The 20,984-nt window shown below is 45.3% G+C and overlaps 1 protein-coding gene across 1 annotated transcript in view; it reads left to right on the forward strand.

Moving 5' to 3' along the window:
* The first annotated feature begins 793 nt into the window (after positions 1-793).
* Positions 794-20,984, forward strand: part of ETV5 (ETS variant transcription factor 5) — a 40,877-nt gene continuing 20,686 nt past the window's right edge. Inside the window, exons 1-7 of the mRNA XM_082224736.1 lie at positions 794-899; positions 2,932-3,075; positions 3,219-3,306; positions 3,445-3,492; positions 3,723-3,773; positions 17,054-17,183; positions 18,274-18,564. Of these exons, the coding sequence (XP_082080862.1) occupies positions 3,031-3,075; positions 3,219-3,306; positions 3,445-3,492; positions 3,723-3,773; positions 17,054-17,183; positions 18,274-18,564 (653 nt within the window). The 5' untranslated portion in view covers positions 794-899; positions 2,932-3,030. The remainder of the gene's footprint in view (positions 900-2,931; positions 3,076-3,218; positions 3,307-3,444; positions 3,493-3,722; positions 3,774-17,053; positions 17,184-18,273; positions 18,565-20,984) is intronic.

The raw sequence follows: 20,984 nt of genomic DNA on the forward strand, positions 1-20,984 counted from the left end.
TTTTTTAAAAATATTATCTGGCCCCCCACAAGGGACAGTGGACCGGCCCCCTGCTGAAAAAGTTTGCTGTCCCCTGGTTAACAGGCTTTGCACTGTTTGTAACGAAAAATGCCGTCGTTGGATTAATGCCCCAGACGAAAGGCCAGAAGATTTTGTTCCTGACATTTCCCCCTTGCAGCTGAATGAGCAGGGCAGTGCTGGGGGCACGGTGTTTTCCTCACGATGGCCCTGATTTCTGGTGGGGGTGGTAATAAGAATGAAGTTCAGATGCCAAGATCGAGGGTGACCAGCTATGGCGATTATTTCTTACTCCGGCCGCCGCCGACCTGGCCGGTTGTCGTGAGATGGTCCTGAGTGCGGCCACGAGGCGAAAAAGAAGGCGGCGGCGGCGGCGGCACGGGACTGTGGGCAGCCAAGGAGCGTTCACTTCGTAACGGAGCTGGCAAAAACAGACTCTCTGCCGCCGAGCTGCGCGTTCCCTTTAAATCCCTCCCTGCGCCTCTGCCTCGCCCTCGGAACGCGACCATTCTTTCTTTTCCTTTTTTTATGAATGAAAACGCTCCTCGAAAAAAGTATGTAAATCAAGGCCGCCTTGATTGGCTATATTTCCCTGGAGGAAAAAAACATTAGGCAGTTCATCGTTGCGAGGAGGCGGGCTTAGAACGCACTGGCTGGGCCGCCGCAGCCATTCAGGACCGGGAGGCGTTGCAACATCCGAGCGCCATTGGGTGCGTGGTAGGGTAAACAAGCTGAGACTGACAACCTCTGGCGGGGCCGTGGGCCAATGGGGACGGGGCGGGGCGGGCTCTGGAGGCCGCTCGGGGGCTCCGGCAGCAGCCCGAGGAAGAACCAGGGCTTCTAGTGACTGCACAGCGGCAGCGCGCTAGTTCTATGGCCAGGTGAGGAGGGGCGAAGGCGACGCAGCCTCCGGGGACTGGGGTCGGGATCGGGGCCGGGGGTCCTGAGCGGTGGGGTGCTGGGAGTTGTGGGATCGGCTGGGCGGCCTGAGGCTGGCGGGGGCGCAGGTGTCCGGGGGTGCAAAGTAATGCGGGGGGGGGGGTTGTGTTTGGATAAGCTTGTGATGCCGTGGCTGAGATGGAGGCAGTGATTCGGTCTGCTGGAGCCTGGGGTAAGCAGTGGGGCTTGATCTCAGGTGCGGGAGGGGGCACCTCTGGGGGCTGCAACAGAGTGCCGGGAGGAGGAGAAGCTACGGCGTAGCCTTTCCAAAGGAAGGCTGCACAGCCGCGCCGCCACAGGCTGCAGCAGGCACTGGCTGGGTCGGGAGGTGGTTGCTGGTGGTGGTGATGTGTTTTTTGTGAATGTGGGCGATTTTATGAATGGAGCTGGTTTTGTGTGAATGAAGCCTTGAGTGCGGGGGCGGGGGCTGCGTCTCCTCGCGGCGTTCTGCACAGGACTGTAGGGGTGGGGGCGCCTCTGAAGGCGTTTCGTGAATGGAGCGAGCTGGGAAGTGCGTGCCTTGTTTTTGTGAATGGGGCCCTACGCCGGGGATCTCGTTACACTCTACCTGCTCTTGTTGCTTGCTCTGCCATTCATAAAACTTAAGCCAGATTTGCACACGGGGGAGGGGATGCTAATTGTATTGTTTGGCTGCGTTAAAGGCTTTTCCTAGGGGTACGAGGGGGTGGAGAGGGGAGGCGAATCGCAGCGGCCAGATAGAAAAGCGGATTTAGTACGCGCGACATAATGTTTTTAAAGATGTTGCTTCCAATCGCCGTTTTTGCCAAAAAAAATTTGCTCTGAATCGACGGGGCAAGTTCGGAAAGGAAGATAATTGTGTCCGCGGTGATATTTAGGAGCAGTTTGCAACAGTTGGCCAGCTAGGCTAGATAAAGAAGTTCATAACCGATCTCGCTACCACCACCTTTCTCTCGTCTCTCTCTCCCCCCGCCGCCAACCCCATGTTATGAAACGCACTTACTCAAGGTTGTTTTTTTTAAGACCACAGATTCTGTATTTTTGAGAGGAGTTTGTATAAAAAACTGCTTCTTTTAAACAGGCCATAAATCTCTCTTGTGTTTAAACTTCACGGTAAATTTACTTTAAGGGATGACTGAAAACTGCCCTTTGCTTAGCAGATTTCTTGAAGATATACGGGCTGTTCCAGAGCAGCAAAAGTTGCATCAGCAGAACAAGGGACCGAGCAGTTTTCCATTTCGCGCTGGGTCTTATGCCAACCTAACATGGATATTTCTTGCAGTGTGTTTTTAAGCTTTCGAGTAAATTATCCGAGATTTCCTTGGCAATCAAAGGTTTAGATCAGCAAAAAAATAAGCTACTTCAAACAATGCTTGAATGGCTACAGTACTAAGCACAGTTTCTGGTAGCATTGAAATCAAGGGATCTTTTCGGTTTGCATTGCTTAGGCATAAGTTAAAAGAGCATTGGCTCTCTTTGTAACCTAGAGGAGTTGCATGCAGATAATTATCATCTCCAGAAAGCCAAGCTGTTTCACTAACTCCAGTCGACTTTCCTGTGCACTTGTTGCTATTTATATTTTATCTTTCGACCATGTAGGGAGAAAATGTACTCCATGCCATGTGATCTCTGCCTTATAATCCATGCCGTTCTCCCTATGTTTGTTCTTAAGCAGTTGTAATTCGCATTTAGTGATGTCACGACTGTTTCCATAGTAACTCTGTGACATCATGGATTAAAGGTTGGGGCTTTGGTGTGTTGATTTAAAAAGAGCAGCAACTTAATGAATGGATATCATAGCAACTAGCTAGAGGGGGGGGGTAATACTATAATTTGTCTTCCTCCCTCCCCCATGTTTAATGTGTGTTAACTAAGCACAAAAGATAATCCTCAAAGCTTGCAGAACATGCTCGTGTGCTGTTAGAGATGGTCTCTTCAGGTGCCTTAAAGGCAGAACATTGTCTGATTCCTCTGTCTTTCTCTTCTCCCTTCCAGCCTGAAATCTGCCAGAACTAGATTCTGAAAACTCTTCTCATCCTGGAATTACTCAATGCTAAAAACGTTCGAGGGAATATTAAAGAATTTGCAAGCACAATGGATGGTTTTTATGATCAGCAGGTCCCTTTCATGCTCCCTGGGGTAGGACTTCGTTTATTTTAATGTGGTTTTGTTTTCTTATCATGTGATGCCCCCTGCTCCTTTGTACAAAGTTCATGTTGCTTCTGCTCTTTTGTGTTTTTGAACGATTGCCCTTCATAGTTACATTTCTTTGCTTCTACCAGAAACCTTGCACAGATGAATGTCGAGGCAGGCCAGTAAATGACAGAAAAAGGAAGTTTCAGGACACTGACTTGGCTCATGATTCTGAAGGTAGCGAAGAACTGCCTCCTTTTTTTGTTGTTGATGTTTGAAAAAAGCATCTTTGAAACATCACTGTTTTAAGCAGCATGTGTAAAAAGCATGTAAGCAGAAAAAAATACTCCATTTTTTGTTCTTATTTTCTTTCAGAATTGTTTCAGGATCTCAGCCAGTTGCAGGAGGCTTGGTTAGCTGAAGGTAAATCCTTGTTGATATCACAATTCTGTGTCCCATTGCGCTTTGATAACCTATTGGCTATGATAATTGGTCGTGCTTGTCATTTCTATGGAATCTTTTTTCTTTTTTGCAATGTATGACATTCATATTTATTTTGGCTTGTGAGCTCCTTTGTCTTTAGATAAGGAAATGTAGGGTTTAATTTATTAATTAATTGGTGAAAAAACCTTGTTTTTCCCCCTTTCTTTTAGCCCAAGTTCCTGATGATGAACAGTTTGTCCCAGATTTCCAGTCCGATAACTGTAAGTCATTCTCTTGTTCATTTGTCTGCCTGCTGTGAAATCTGTAGTGTCATTGCAAGACGTGTGACAGGTTTTAGTTGCTCCCTTGGTTTTTGCTTCTGTTAATTAAATGTAGCTCCAAAATGTATTTTTGCAAGTTTTTTGACGAATCTGTGGATCTTGACGAGAAGGGAGCAGACAGGAGGTGTGGACACTGACTGTTCTGTTAACGGCACTGCTTTAATTGGCAGACTTAGGATATTTATTTGAGCATCTCTGGGGCTGCCTATTAACCTTGATCTCTGCAGAGCCCTTTCAAGCCCCCATGAATACTTCATAATGTAAGAGATATTAAAATCCATTTGACAGCAAGCACAAGAGCACTCTGTCTCTCACCAGCCCTGTGCCTTCCAATTCCCTCAATGACTTTCCTGGCTATTATAGCCGCAGCTATAGCGAAGCTGTGAAGGACAAAGCTTTGCTGGTGAAACTTGAGCAGCTTTAGGGAGCGTTCGTCATTGGCAAGCCAGCAGCTCTGAGAAGGCGGCTAGAGAAGCCGTCCCTCTCGCACAGCACCACCCCCAAAATGTTCCCTTACCTGCAGCATCGGAGAGCTCAGCACCTGGGCCTCTGCAGGCAGCAAGCTATTTAGGCATGCATGCTTTCTGTATATTTTTTGACTGTGATTTGGGGGCGTTAGAGGTTAAATAAAAGCAAGATGATGTTCTGGAAAGTGGAAATGTCACTCCGCATCCACTCAGGGTGTGTGTGTGTGTGTGTGTGTGTGTAGCTGTTCCAATTGCCACAGAATTTGAAGGGAAGAAAACATAGCCTGCAGTGGAACGGATTCTTGATTCAAACTCTGTCACAGCATGCAGTGGTGTATCTTGTGCTACAGTAAATGCATGTTAATTATTGCCCTTTGATTACTTTGAAGTAAGTGGGAAGCTTGCCATGAAAGCTTCCTCAGACTGGTTGGTGTGTGTGTGTGTGTTTTCTTTCCTCCTCCCTGAGATGAAAGGCAGCCTGGAGTAAGAATTTTTCTCTCTGTGTTGACATTCTAACCCAACCCTTCCAGTTCTCCTGCTCGGAGCAGTATAAACTGCAGCCGGGCTGTGTGGGAGGAGATGTTGTTGGCAGAGGCACGCTCTCTCTCTCAGCAAGCTTTTACGGTTCAGGAGCCTGAAGGATTGTGGGGGAAACAAAATGTCTTCTCCAGAGTTCTGGGCCTCCGCAGCAAACCTTTTGTGAGAGGCATTAGGAGTTCTGTTTGGGTTAAGAAGCCTTTTCCTTCTGGCCTGAGCATCCTCTATGTATTCTGTGTTTGTGGTGAGCAGGTCAATGGCAGGAGAGGATTCTCAATGGAAGTTGTTTATATATCAGTGAGTAGCTTCCTGCCTGGAATGGATCTAGTAATGCCAAATTTAAATCTTACTGGAACCATGTGTCTGCAGGGGAGACAGGCTTCCCTTCTGACCTGTGTAAGTCTTTCAAGCCACTCAGGCTAGTGAAACTGATTGCCAGGGGTTGGAGAGAGGATTGTTCCCTGTATATAGAAAAAGGGCTAAATTCTGAGCAAAGGTGAGAAGACATATCGCTAAAACCTGCTAAAGTTCCCAAAGAGCGAGGGGATCTCCAATATTTACTTTTTTAAAAGGTGGAAAGATAATATGGGGCCCAGAATCTGCAAAGTGAAACTCTGTGGCCTTTGAGAGGCTCAGTAATGGAGTTTGCTGTATAGCACCAGAATAGCTGATTGAATAGATGAATAAAGAGAAATGAACAGGGCATCTTTTGCACTTGAAAGGGTTTCTGGAGCTCTTGCTTAATATGTCATAGATGGATGTATGATGATTCATGGTTTGCATTATTACTGTGGTTTCTGGCACAGAAATCAACTGCTGCATGAGTAACATGCTAATCCTAAACACCCTTAACTTGAGTTCCGTTTAAAATTGGTGCGACTTGGTGCCAAGTAAATGAGTTTAGAATTGGGGCTGTTCAGGAGACAGTTGGTGCTGTTTTGCCTCAAAACGTTTGCTTGGAATGTGTGGTCTTAGAATTAGGACCAGTCCTATGTATTTTAATTTGGATGATGGTGGTGGGTTTTCATTTATTCTGCTGCTTCCTATTATGTAATTACATGAATGCCTTTACTTGAGTACCCTTGTAGGTGGCACTTAGAAAAGCTAATTCTTTTGCAAGGTCTATAAAAAGCACAATATGTCTGCACACATCTCTGCCTCTGTTCTGACTCTAGTTCTCTAAGAATGGCACTGTGACAAGCTTTAGGTTAAGGTGCCTGTTTCCTATTACTTGTGGGTCTTACTGTCCTATTTTTATTTTTCTACTATTTCTTCTGCTTTAATGAGGGTCTCTTCCAGATGTTGGCTGCACACTTGCATAATAAGACTTTTGGTTTCTCTTCCCCCCCCCCACGTGCTCCCAAAATCTACTCTGAAGGGTTGGGGGTTGCTAGGGGGAGGAGAGTAAGGAGAAGCCCCACAGCACAAGAGGGTGTCTGCTCACACTACCTTGGATCTCGACCACTGTGTTTTTCAGACAATTGTTAGCGTTTGTTGAGCAGGCTCCAGAAGGCTTTCCTCTATGGTAACGGTTCTGTTTTGGTGAGAGAGACTAATTCCCTTGGCTAGCAAATTACATAAAGGTTAGCGCTCTCTGTCTTTGTGTGTGTCACCTCTGACATCGCCAGTGGACAACTCTCTTCCCTTATCCACACATCCTATCCTGTGACAATTTAAAAATGCTTAGGAGGCTGAGCTCTCCCTTTCTGTGCCCACCAAGCATCTTATTGCTACTTGCTATTTCAGGGGTTTCTTATTGCTCATATTTTTTACATTTTAAAATGTGGACTACTTTGGACAGCTGATTGAAAAAGTGAAATGTACAATGAAAAGAACAAAGAAATGAAGAAAACTTCATTTTTTTTTAAAAGGAAACGTGAGATATATACATGAATTGTAACTTGCCCAGGGATAATATGATGGAGGTGAGGTTAAACGTAGGGTTAATACATAAAATATTGATTAGAATAAATGATCCTCAACCAAAAAAAGGCGCAGGAACACTTGGGTAGCCTCAGCATGGGAACCCAGCCAAGCTATAGCCTGCCATTTTGTCAACTTTTCTTCTTCCTGTGGAGCAGTAAGGGTGTATTTTCTCTTGAAGTAGCCTTCGATAACCCTGTGAAGGTTAAAAGGGTGAACAGTTACAACCTTCTTCCTGTACGTTCCTGATAATGACTTGAATTATTAAACAGGCAACTACTTCCTGCGGCTAAGGATGGGTTAGTGGATAAAGATAAAGGGGCCGAGGGAGACAATGGTATTTCAGAGAGTTGATAACAGTCTTGAAGAGGGATTGCGGTTCCTAATGTATACACTCGAACTTGTTTTACTTTATGATTTATTGTGCTGCATCTGGACTTGCCTACTATATTTAAGCTCCATTGCGGGTCTTAAGTTAGCCATCACTAACTTAGCCCTTTGTTGTTGTTTAGTCGTGTCCGACTCTTCGTGACCCCATGGACCAGGGCACGCCAGGCACTCCTGTCTTCCACTGCCTCCCGCAGTTTGGTCAAACTCATGTTTGTAGCTTCGAAAACACTGTCCAACCATCTCGTCCTCTGTCGTCCCCTTCTCCTTGTGCCCTCCATCTTTCCCAACATCAGGGTCTTTTCCAGGGAGTTTTCTCTTCAAATGAGGTGGCTAAAGGATCTGTCCTTCCAGTGAGCACTCAGGGCTGATTTCCTTCAGAATTGATAGGTTTGATCTTCCTGCAGTCCATGGAACTCTCAAGAGTCTCCTCCAGCACCATAATAACTTAACCCTATCTTCTATGAATGGGTACTGGCCATGATGGCTTCGTACTACCTCCAGTGTCAAAGAGGCAATATGTCTCTGAATACCAGTTGCTGGGAATCACATATTCAGAGACAATATGTCTCTGAATACCAGTTGCTGGGAATACCAGTTGCGCTCAAAGCTCCCATTGTTTTCTGCGCATTTTGCGACAGGGAATTTCATCAGCGCAAGCAGTTTCTGAGCTCTGGGTGCAGTACTGGGCCGAAGATTTCAGATTAAAACTGCAGAGTGGAAGGAAAGGAGGACCTTTTTCTGCCTCCCCACTTCTAACTACTCTCTGAAGACTGGAGAAGAGATCCTCTTAAGAATATTAGGATGGGTGGGCAGGGGAAGGACTAGACCATGTGAAGAATGAACATAATGTTTTAGCTGCAATTCATTCATTTTCAGTTTTGTATTCTTGTTATAAAAAAGCACGCCTAGACATTCCGTTGTTGCACCCTTAACCTAGGTTTAAGATGCCCTTCAGCTCCTAGCTTTCATATCTCAGTTTCTAACACTGGCTGTCCTGTGTCCTGCTTGCAGGCTTCCCATAGGTGTCTTCTGGTTAGCCACTCTGAGAACAGGATACTGGACTAGATGGGGCTTTGGCCTGATCCAATGGTCTCTTTGCATCTTCTTAACTCCCATTGTTTTCAATGGTTCTACTCTTATATCAGAATTCAAGCTGTTCATCCAGTTAATGACTTTATTTACAAGGTGGCTTACACAAAATCAACACAGCGAAACCTAAGACGAGAGTGAGATGCAACAAAAAACAAATACAGATTACTTTGGGTAAACTGATCTGGATCAGTGTACACCTGCTTAAGGAATGACATACACTTAGGGCAACACCAGCTTGGCATTTGAGCCTTAATCTCCTTGCCTCTTGTCTTTGCAGAACGGATGAGGTCAGAGATCAAGGGGCAAGTTTTTGTATCCTTTCGTATGGGGAATAACATTTAACTTTCGTTCAGAGTCGGCTCACTGAAATTACTGAATGTATGTTTGCCATGGCCATTAATTTTAATAGGGCTACTCTGAGTAAAAATCTGTATAATGCTACTTATACGTCATAGGAAGCAGTTCCCTTCTTAAACAACTCAGTTCTCTTGAAAATATTATTGGTCTCTCAACAATGATCTCTGTGTTGTGACAACATAGCTAAAGAAAGTGCCTAGATTTTTGCTGATCAACTCCTATCTCTTTCATCATGAAGTACCTGTATTTTTAACCACTTCAGTTGGGGTCAATTCACATGAAAGACTATTTTGATAATACACTAGTGCCAAGAATGGGTAGAGAATGTTGAAAACTCAGAATTATGCTTCCTGCACTTCACTTTTTCCTTGGTGAAAGCATATAGGTGCATTAGTGTGTGTGTGTTTGTGAGTGAGTGAGAGAGAGAGAGAGAGAGAATTTGAAGAAATTGGGCAATTGTTTTCTTGTTTGCATCACATCTATTTGTAGACACTCTTTATGGGTCAGAAAAAGGGGAAAGAAGAGCAGAGTTCAGAGATAGGTTCAAAATTGAATGAAAAGCCTTGAAGCATAGAGACTTTGTCCCTTGCCCCTTGATCTCTGACCTCGTCAGTTGTGCAAAGACAAGAGGCAAGGAGATTAAGGCTTAAATGCCAGGCTGGTGTTGACCTGAGTGTACGTCATTCCTTGAGAGCAGGTGTACACTGATCCAGATCAATTGGCTTTCCATACCCACAAAGCCACACTGTTACCAAGCAACCAGTTTGTGTGTACAAGTCGCTTAGGAGTTGGGAGCAAGCTGATTCAGTGTGGAAACCAGGTAATGATGGCTGCACACAAGGTCATGGGCAGGTGGTTGGTATCATGCAAGCAAAGATACATCCCTGCATAGAGTCTTAAATAGATATCACCAGCTTTCTAACTGCAGTGTGAGGATTTGAGCACAATGCAGTATTGGCAAAGAGTTTGCGGCCACATACTCTGATATAACCCATGCAGGCGCTACAAACAACACTGAGAAGTTGCTTTCCATAGGGAAGTATCCAACGAACACATCCTGTCAGCGCAAGGGTTTTCATAGCTTACCCCCCCGTACACCCCCAAAATCTGTTCTAGAGGTTTCCCAAGCCCTCCAGAACAGATTTAGGAATGGTGCAGGGTATGCGCAGGGGGAGGAGGGGGGAAGTTCCATTGCGCAAGCGGAAATCCTATGCGCTGACGGGACACGTTAGTTGGCTACTGCCCAAACAGATTAGATAATTTGCCTCCTTTGGGCCACAGGCTTTTGACTCTAGTTCTGTTTTTCCAGCTTATGGATGTGTGTTTCCTCCTCTGAAAAGTGTGCGAGTCATCAGACTCATGGTGAAAATGCATATTTCAGCACAGGCCTCCATCAGGAAAATCACATGGTGCAGCTTTTAATGCATTGTTTTGCTTGAGAGTATGGATGGGGAATTTCATTCCCATCACCCGCCCCTCAAAAGGATTCCCAGCAACTAGAAAGAAAGCAAATCCAAGGAAAGGAGTCTCAGGCCAAACATTCTCCTTGATGTGCTAGGTTTCTATATGCAGGGAGGTGTCAGGGGGAGACATGCATTCCAACACGCGATCCCGCAAAGAATCTCTAAAGCGGTGCCGTCTAGCAGCCCCATGTGACTCTGCTGATGGTGTAATCCAGGTCATTCTATTTGCAAAGTTAGATCTAAGGCAATAGGAGAGAGAGTGACTAATTTTGAAATTTGGACATTCAGGATCAAATGAGACACCTGTCTTCTAAACATCTTTCACCCTCTGAAAGCTTACCTCTCTGAACTGGCAAACTGTACCGTGATAACTCCTGGTGAAAGCAGTAGTGTGGTGTCTCTGCTATGGCATCTGTGAATGGAGTAGAGAGCTCCGCTGGCACAAAGCTCTTTGCATGCAAGTTCCTGGCTGATTTCTTGGTGCTGGTTCAGCATCTATTGTCCTGCTTCACTGCCAGTGCACAGATAAACAAGGCAAAAGCCCTTGGTGCCTCCCACCCCAAGCCGCGCTGCATTCCTGACTTCCTCTCTACCTTGGCGTGTTGAGACATAACCTATAGTTGTGCTGCTTGCTTCTTTCTTTCTAGGTTCTAATTATAGTTAATGTATTAGAACAGGGAAATGAGAATGTGTACTTTCTCTGAGGCAGACACACAACACACACACACACACACATATAAATACCTGCCTTTGAGGCACTGAGCTCTTCCTCTGAGTGTTGGCATAGGTGTGTGTACCTCAAGTCAGCACCCAAGGAAGGCACTTTAGGGATGGGCTGCTTCTCTTGTTGCCTGGTAAGGCTTCAGAGGCTGCTGTTGCTAGTACAGTGGTACCTCAGGTTACAGATGCTTCAGGTTACAGACTCCGCTAACCCAGAAATAGTACCTCGGGTTAAGAACTTTGCTTCAGGATGAGAACAGAAATCGGGCGGCGGCGGGAGGCCCCATTATCTAAAGTGGTACCTCAGGTTAAGAACAGATTCAGGTTAAGAACGGACCTCCAGAATGAATTAGGTTCTTAACCCGAGGTACCACTGTACAGTAATGGATTAATATTTAGTGCTTAGGAGGGGTGTGCAAGGAGGGGGGAGAGAGAGATAGTACCTTGGTTTTCAAACAGCTTAGTTCATGAGCAACTTGGAACTCCAATGCCGCAAACGCGGAAGTAGGTGTTCTGGTTTGCGAACTTTGCCTCGGAAGCCACGCCTTGGTTTCTGAATGTTTCAGAAGTCGAATGGACGCATTCCGTTCGAAATCCAAGGTACAACTGTATTAAAAGTTTGATTCGCTTAGGATGTTTTTACGTGGAGGTGGTGTTTTGTTCCTTTTCCCCTTTGGCTGCTCAGAAGCAGCATAATGCATGTCTGTCACTTGCTTGATCAGGATTTCAAGACGTGTCTCAAATGTGCATCTTCAGTGCGGATGCTGCCTGCCTTACTTTGTTTGATGGAATGCACACTTGGATAAGTGACCCAGTGGGCACCTTGCTGTGGATTGAGGGGGGCAGCATCCCATTGAAAACTTGGCAGTTCCAGTAGGCAATGTCTGCACTTGAACCTGTGTCTGATTTTATCCAGCAGCCCTTTTAAACTGCAACAGTGCTTTTGCTTTCATGGATGGAAGTGGGGAAAGGGAGCTTGTGGTCATCCAGATGTTGTGAGGAAGGACTTCTTTTAGATAAGCAGGATTTCCCTGCATACTACAGAGGCCTCTTCAGTTTGTGAGGACTCCTTCCAACCCTAGCCCCATCTCCCTTGTCTGCATCCAGAGTTTCCATGCAAGAGACATCCAATGGGGTGGGATGAGAGTGATTTTTCAAGCTGAAATATTGTGTGGGTGGGACATCAAAAGCCAGCCTGTACAGGCAAGTCTTGGCTGGGCTCCTAAAAGAGTTCATATGGGCAAATATCTGTGAGCCTGTGCAGTGAGGGAGTTGGCAGAGGGATGTGCTATTGTACTTTGTTATCCTCTGTCCTGGGAAAGGTGGTATCAGACTTAAAGAAACCAAGCCACGTTTTGAGGTTCAGCACTGCCCACCTTCCTTGGAGCAGGGCGTTTGGCTGTCCAGATGAATGATGGACTCCATCTTCCATCAGCTCCAGACAGCATGGCCAATGGCTGGGAATGATGGGAGTTGGAGTCCAATGACATCTGGAGGGCCATAGGTTCCCCACCTCTGCCATAAATGGTGGGAGGACCCCTGGAGAGAGAGGGGCCAATAAGAACTCTGCAGGTTGAAACAAAAAACTGGGGCTGTCTGCAGAAGCTAACTGAGAGCCCATGTAACTTGCGTAGGATGTTACATGACTTAAGCAACATGTTACAGCTTCCAAATATCCTTCAAGAGCTGCCCCTTCTTGAACTCAGTATGAAAGTGCTTTTTCCCCTAAATTGTTTCTTTTTATTTGGCATTATACTAGCAACATCTTTTGTCTTTCCTCCTCCGGGACCCCTATTTACTGCCTTTTTTCCTTTTGTGAGCAGTTTTTGAGCAATTTGCACCATTTTCACAATGCTGTAGTCCTCAAGAAATGCCATTTTTCCTACACTGGGGATAATTAGCCCCTCTCTTAACCCTTCCCATAAATGCAGGGGCTACAGTAGCTGCTAATAGATGGAGCTGAGAGTGAGGACAGTGTTAGCATTAAGAGGAAATATTCTGTCCACTGGCAGGCAGCCGTTGTTTTGAAGGGGAAAAGTTGATTTTACAAATTATTTTTACTCCCCACCCCTACCCCGGCCAAAGGGCATTTCCGGACCTCACCACAAGTGGGGTTGCACAATCATTTGCAATGAACTCTTTGGAGAGGCTGACTCTCTCCTAGCTATGCAAGGCTGTTTCTGCAGTGTTTGAATTCCTTACATAAACGTTGCCCGCAGCACAAGCTTCTCTGTGCAGGACAGCTGGTCTCTGTTATGATCTTAAGTGTCATTTCCCTTCCCCTGATTGGTAGCGCTCAGCTGTGGGGAGAGAGAGGGGTTTTTTTGTGAATGGATGGAGTATTCCAAATTGGTTGTGAATGGAGGGTGGTGCCTGCTTGCAGATTCTCTCCCCCTCCCTCAACCTTCTTCTTCAATGAATAACTAAGCCCCATTGTGCTGCTGGCAGAAAAACAACCGCTCAAACAACACAGAGACTGTTGGAAAGAAACATGCTTGTGACTGACAGCTGGAACACCTCCAAAGTGAGTTTCCTGCTGTTTGCTGCTCAGCAAGGCCATGCCTATTAGGAAGTGGGGGTGGGAGAGGACAGAGAGCAAATTATAGGGAGTGGGGGGACGGGGACACATTAACACTTGAAATGCCAACATACTGCCAGAATGAAAATGTATCAGAAATGCAGCTGCTGGTGGTTTTTTTTTTTAAAATAAAAACAAAAACACCAGAGTTTAATGAAATGAGTTGTACTCTTGACTTTTTTGTGTAGCCTTTTCGCTGTAGCCTTTTCAAACAAGCAAACCTTATCCCTAAAAAAAAAAAAGCAGCTCAATCCAAGGCACTCTTGGCTCTTCTCTTTTGCCCTCCCGTAGAAAGAAGGATTTGAACAGGTCCAGGGCTTAGCACTAAATGTTCCCTCCCAGATGTGTCCCAACTGCCCCAAAGGAGTGATTGTCTCTGCCCATCTCTGGGAGGCTTTGACAGCGCGTAGAATGCAGGGAACTGCTAATTGGCGGTGATGGCTGGAAGCTGTCAGACCCAGGCTATCCTCTCTCACGGGCAATGGCTGTGCGCTTAGCCTTTGTGGAGATAATACTCCACTTCCGACTAAGCCAAGCTGTTCTGTTCTGTCACTATTTAGGTACAGAACTCTGACGCACTTGCCTTCTCCTAGAACGTCTTCTTTTAGAAATTAATTAGGCTAAGCATATATTAGTTGGTTTAAAAATTATATATAGTAGAAGAACTCTCTGCTGTGGCATGAGGGCCATCGCCAGCCTTCCCTTCATTTTGAGTTCAGCATTTTGGCATTTTAGAGGGACTGGGTCCTCTGAACCATTCCCCTCCCTCCCCAGTTTATATACCTTCTGGAGACCACTTGCTCTTTCTAACTCTAATCTGAAATCTGCTTCCAAATTGCAAAGTGGCAGAATGCGTGCAAGTTGGAATGCATCCTCTTTGGCAATTGTAGAAGGAGAATAGGGTATAGCTTCCATTCCCCTTTGGAGGATTATTGAATGGTCTAGCCAGGGCAACGTGCAATCTCCCAGCAACTATCCAGTGTGCTCCAAACTGGTCTGTCTTTTTCTTGATGCCCCCACAAAGCATGAGAGAAGGGCCACAGATCAGTGGAAGAGCCCAAGCTCCCAGTACCTAGCATCTTCAGGTAGAGCTGGGACAAAACCCTGGTCTGAAACCCTGCAGTGCCACCACCAGTCTGCTAGATGGACAAATGGCCTGATTCCATATAAGGCAGCTTCCAATGTCCCTATGCTTCATCTGGAGTGAGATATTCTCTTGTGAAGGAAAACCAGGTTTGGTCTCCTTCAGAATACATTCATCCAGATGCTGGAACAAATAACCTGCCATTCTGGGCTTTGTGTTTTCTGCAGCATTGCAGTGAGTAAGCCCCTGCTGTTATCCCTCTGCAGGGGTGGGGAGGAGTATGCTGTAAAAGGCAAGTTCCTCTAGCAGGACAATTATCTGTGGAGTAAAAGGATGGGAGCCAATTAGACTGACAGCTTCCACCAAAACTAATGCTAGGGAAACCAGTGCCTGGAAAACGTGGTGGTGCAATATGGTGTAACAGGAGAAGTGTATTGGGTGACGTTAAGGAATGAGGCTCTAACCTGCAGGTCTCAAGTGTAGCATAGTGATGGAAAGGCACCTGGGAATAATGGAAATTATAATAGAAGCTCTTAAACAGACACTACTGGCAACTAATGACACTTCTTACGTTAACAGGAGTAGAATGGTAGCTGGTCCACCGGGGTAATTTTGGTATTTCTATATAGAATAGATGATGAGGGGTGATGTGGTTCCTTTCCCTGCCCCATCCCTAAATATCATGCCACCTTTTGCAACAATATTAGAGGCAATGACCAAATCTTAGAACTCTAGGATATAACACTTTCTTCTGTTATTTGGGGCTCAGGCAGTCAATCCAAAAGCTTCAAGGGCTTTCCCCCCTGCTGTTGAGATACGTTTTGCTGCAGGCTTTAAAGATCTTGCCAGTTTGGCAGTACATTCCTATATGGGGAGGAGCATGCTGCCGCAGTTGCCCAGATGAACAGATGATGACAGAAGTGATTCTGATGGCACATAATCTTGCTGAAACAGGAATTTGGGACATTCTACACAATTCTGTCTTAAACATCGGAAAGACCCATTCTAGCTGAGATTAGGGTGTCTGCTTTGTGCCTGTTGGTTAAAAGCTTCCTGTGGAGAAACTACATTCATGCAGCTTTTGCACAAGTTTGGTACTGCCTTGTGTAGCAACATGGAATGCAAATAATGCTGTCAACATGATGTTCTGCGTGCTTCAGAGATGAGAATGTACCTCTTAAAATGAGGGATCTGATGAAAAGACCAACTTAGCCAATGACCAAATGCAGACATTTGTTGGATTCAGCACTGTGTATTTTTAGAACCAGTTAAGCTGAGAGTTGCTGTGACCCTTGTTGAGGCAAGGTGTTTTTTCTAACAAGGTCGTTCCCTGCTTTGTAATTTATCACCCGGCATTGGAATAGCTGCAGCCCTTGCATCCTCGGAAGTGGACTTCTGTTGCCAAGTCTTGTTTAGGCAGTATAGCGATGTGAAGGATGCATCCCTCTCAAAGGGACATTGGAATGCTAGGAGAGCAAGATTGAATGATCCAATTACAAGCCTAGTTCCCTTATTTCTCTCCATGGAAGCTCAGGACAGGTACTTGCCCAAATTAGCCACATCCCTTGACATTTTTCGATAGCATTTATTTTTGTTGTGTTGGCATAAAATGAGGTGGAAGACACAGAGGAGTTGTGTTGCACTCAGAGTGATCCTAGAAATCCTTATGTGTGAGACAAGAACAGTTGGTGTGATATGCAAGTACTGGAACTCATTTTTGCCTTACAGCTCTGTATTTCAAGCACAATGTTTTTCTCAAGCTGTATTCCATGGAGGTTTAGTGGAGTTCCATAAAATGCAGCTTGTGTACCATTAACCATATTTCCCTGCAATACGCAGCTTGCAGCCAAGGGCTGAGTTTGTTTCAGAGGCACCTGAGGACATGCCCTAGGCCTAGAATATGCCCCAGAATTCCCTGCAACATGCATGATTACTGCTGGAAAGGAAGGGTGGTTAAACTCCATGGTTCTAACAGAATCCTATTCAAGATGTAGAAATCTGCCCATGTTTATGGTACCAAACATGTACCACCATATTCTCAGTTCCTCTGTGTATACAATCTGGTATCCTGAGTTCTCTTCATGTTCTGTTCATGCTATCTTGGAATATGCCAGAAAGTGGAGGTTTGGTTCTTGAGAATGAGAAGTTGTAAAAGCCATGCAGAAACAAGTGTTCTGTGACAATTACCACCCCCACGTTCTCATTCATACCCTCCTTTTCCCCACCCTAAAATGCTCTTGCTGCTGCCAGCAGTTAATCTTTTGCTGCTGTGATGCAATGCCTGCTGTATCCAAGTCTAGCAATGGGGGTTTCTACCATTCGCACAGCCTCCATAGTTCTGACACGTTGCTGTGGAAGTCTAAATGTGCACCTCTCCAAGGACAAGTAACTCTCCTTAAGGCAAGGAGAGAGCTGTGCATGCATGCTCATCACTGTGTAGTGCTGTGACACTAGTATGCACAACTTTAGCTCTGGGGCAGTGAGCAATGTCTGGTTGCATGTTTTTGGTTATTCAAATCCATGGGAATACGGTTAAGTGCTAAATTACATGATTGATTGATTGATTGATTTGTTTGTTTGTTTTTCTTCCACTTTTAATTTTTATTCAGTGGTACTTCATGGACCACCCCCAGCTAAGATCAAGAGGGAACTCCACAGCCCTTCTTCTGAGCTGTCTACCTGTAGCCACGAACAGGTGCTCTGTGCTAATTATGGAGAAAAGTGCCTCTACAACTATTGGTAGGTTGGATGAATGGTGCACAGCTTAAGATGCCTTTGGATGGCTTGGGGAAGCATGGAACCTGAACTGGGTTTAGTTACAATTTGCCTCAGTTATGCTGATAAAAACATTAAGAACCACTTAGTTGGGAGCTGAGCTTGGTAGGCAAAGTTGGGACCATCAGGGAAGCAGAAACCAACTTAGATTTGCATTCCATTTCTAGGAAACCAAATACATGCCCATGTTGTAATGCTAGTTATTACTCAGTATTCAGATGATTTGACTAATGGGCAGAAAGTTTAGACTCCACTCTCCAAATCCTTCTTGTGGTTAACCACATCCCTTGGCAGTAGGTCACACATCCAAAGAGCATCATATGTGCTGGTGTGCATGGTACCTGTGATCTTCTAAACTTAAGATATTCAGGAAGCTTCTTCAGCTATAAAGCAAACGACAGTCTTAACATTTACTGCTATCAGGGCTGAGTTACACCAGTCCTTTTCTCATGTATCAAAAATCTTCAAATAGCAGTGGGGAGGGACACATAGTAGATTGCTTGTGTCTTATCTGTACATGCAATCTCTCTGAAGCAGACATGCGTGGCTTTTGCACACAAGTGTACAATAGGTATATACTCCATCTTACACTCATGTAGGTGGGAAAGCCACATTTGAGGCAGCCTGTGGGCATGATTGTGTGTTGATGAGTGGCAGGCTTATGTGCCATTCAGATCGCACAGAATTCTTGTTGGTTATCACAAATGGGGGAAGAGAACGCTCTCCCCCCCCCCCATGTTTTTCAATGCAGTGAGTTTGTTCCTGAAATAATGGCGATTTTTTTTATAAGAAAAAGCAACAACAATTGGAAGCTACAGTTATCTCCGAGAAAATTGTGAGCGAAGTGTTTTCAAAATGAGCCCTATGACTCAGCCTGTTTTGTCGCTTGCCTGAAGTACAAAGATTCCCTTGAGGCTGTGAACAACCTCAACTGTTACTTCCTGACAACCATGAAATGCAAACAAGCCAGAGCTGTCAAGAGCAGCTAGCAGAAGCTGTGGAAATGGCTGCTGCCCATATTTATTATGGCCCTCTCTGTCTTCTGTTCACACAGTGCCTACGACAGGAAGCCCCCTGCTGCGTTCAAGCCATTAACTCCGCCTGCCACCCCAGCCTCACCTGCGCTCCAGAGCACCTCCCTTCCACCCCCGCCTCTGCCAGCAGCACCTGCCCAAACCCCTGCCCATGCCCCCAGCACAGGCCCTCTGCAGGGAGCGCCTCCTCCACCCGTCCCTCATGCCCTTCAGGAACCAAGGCAGCAAACCTTCGCTGTTCCCCGGCCGCCTCATCAACCTATTCAGATGCCAAAGATGATGCCTGAAAACCAGTATCCAACAGAACACAGGTAAAGAGAGAAAAGTACACTGGTTCTTTCTGTTTTCTTTTTTTAAAATCTGTATTCAAGGGCATCTATTTTATGGAGCTAAAATATAAACTTGGCAGCATTGCTAGTGCACACAGATTGGCACACGGAGGTACTGCGTGTCATTCTTGAGTGCTGTCGGGCGATTCTGAGGGACAAAATCTTGTTCTTATTGCAAGAAGGCATGCGGCTATATCCTGAAGTCGTTGAGGAATGCCTTGTTTGATTATTTGAAGTCAGGGGAAGATGTTCAATTTGGAATTGAGGCAAAGGTTCATGACTTCAGAGCTATGACTCATAGCTGAATTTACTTCCCTGGTATCTAAGGAATGTGGCTTTCTGGCAGGCAGCATCCCACTTTCTGGTCCTGCCATCCCAGGCACATTGTATGCTGGATGGATGCTAAATTAGGGTTGCCATATATCAAAAAGTAAAAACCAGGACACTCCGAAAGTTGCCCTATGCTAAATTTAATAACTGCCGGCACTTTGAATCTTACCATTTTAATATTGGGTACTTTGGACCCTATCAATTGCCTTTCTCCTCTTCTGATGTAGGAGGCCAGCCCTTTCCACTCTTCTTCTCATTTGCCTTGGGAGAAAATGGTTTGGCTTCTTCCCTTTCAGGAGTAACCCACTCCTACAAGAGACCATTGTTTCAGCTTTGCAGAATACGAATTCATGAACAGTCAGGCCTGTCTTTCAAACTGGAACACACCATTTCATTTATTATTAAAGATTTATGTCCTGCGCTCTGATAAAATGGAAATAAAAATAAAATTTAAATAGATAAATAGATAAAACTGAAATAGATTCAATTCTTATCTTTTAATAGTTTCTCAGGGGCTTATTTATCCTGCTTGTATTCACAGTGGCATTTGCCATCAATGAAACCCTCATGTGCTTGGTTGGTTTTGTTTTTCCATAAAGTTCTCTAATCTCCTTTTCCTTTCCTGGTGATTCATTGATCCCCAAGACAAAACAGTGCCCTGGTTCACACAACACGCTAAGCCAAACCTTGGTTTAGCAAGACTGTGTGGGCTCCGGGAGAGGCCGTTTTGCTGCTCTGCCACACTGCACGAAGCCAAAGTTTGGCTTAGCATGTCATCTGAACTAGGACTTGTGGTTGAGCCCTTTCTTCACTAAACACAAAAGGTGCTTCCCTGTCCTGTATTTTACGATTGCTCTCTGTGCTGTGGTTTAACTGATTTAGTATATATGCCAAAAAGATGGTTATAAATCTCTCTCATTCTGAGCCTGCACTGATATTTGCATTGCCATTGATCTTTAGAGCTATCACTGTTTTCCAATTGCCAGCTCCCTGTGGTGAATGACTCCCATTAGATTTAACAGAAATTTGTGCACTTGATATTGTGCAGCCTATGTCTCCTGCTTTCATTCTGTGGCTTGCCTGATACTTCAGCCTTCCCATCTTTACTAGAATCCTTTTTCTCTCACAATTGGGATTGGTGACCTTGTGTCTTTACTGCAAACTCCTTTGACACTTGCCCAAATTTTATTCCAACTGCTTACATCTCGGTGGTTCTTGAGACACATCCCAGTTCCCCAAGTGTTGAGCAGAAGGCTAGGATCCTAAGACCACAGGCACCCCAAGTAATGGGATTTCACAACTAGAGCTGAGGATAGCTTCTGTTTGGGTTCTTTGTTTTGCTGTTCAGGAAACTACTCTACCTTTTTGGCCACTGTAGATGTTCCAGATTTGCACAGGGCGAGCTTTTAAAAGTGCCCTGAATTATTTGCATGGATTCAAACCCTTGCAAATGGGCCATGAAACAACCAGCATTTGGCAAGGAGGCAATTCTTAGAAATGCAATCAGCCCATGTGTATGTAGCTCCATCTGTGCACGTCTTCCCCATAAAAAAGATAGAAAATATTGAGTAGGGGACCAGTGTGAAATGAGCTCTTAAAGCTGGAGCAGGTGGGGGTGGGGAGGACTTGAAGGTCGGTATGCAAAGCTACTCAAATCTGTTTTGTGCAGAATGCCGTGAGAAATGCTCTGCTAATCTACACAAGAGATGAAACCATAGGAACATAAATCAACATTAAAGCTTCAAAAGATGAGCTTACCTCCAGAGAGAGATCTGTGCTCATCTGTCTCTGTGACCCTATCTCCACCTCATTTCTTTCTTTTTCTTTCTTTTTTAAAAAGCAGCTTCTCTCTATCACCAGCATCTAAAATTGCTTTTTAGACCCCCAGGCCCTGAGCTCCCAATGACCTTAAAGCTATGCTAGGGACACTCTGCACAGTCCCATCTGGAAGTCCCTCTTCCTGCAGAGGCCATACCAGCACAGCTCTAGAGTTACATTCTGGAAGGTTAGGAGGAGGTGGATCGGAAGTTGAGTAATCTGGGCCTGTCAGCTGCAGAGGATCATGTTACAAA

This window comes from Podarcis vaucheri (genome assembly GCF_965113315.1).
Source record: "Podarcis vaucheri genome assembly, chromosome: 5".
NCBI lineage: Eukaryota > Metazoa > Chordata > Lepidosauria > Squamata > Lacertidae > Podarcis > Podarcis vaucheri.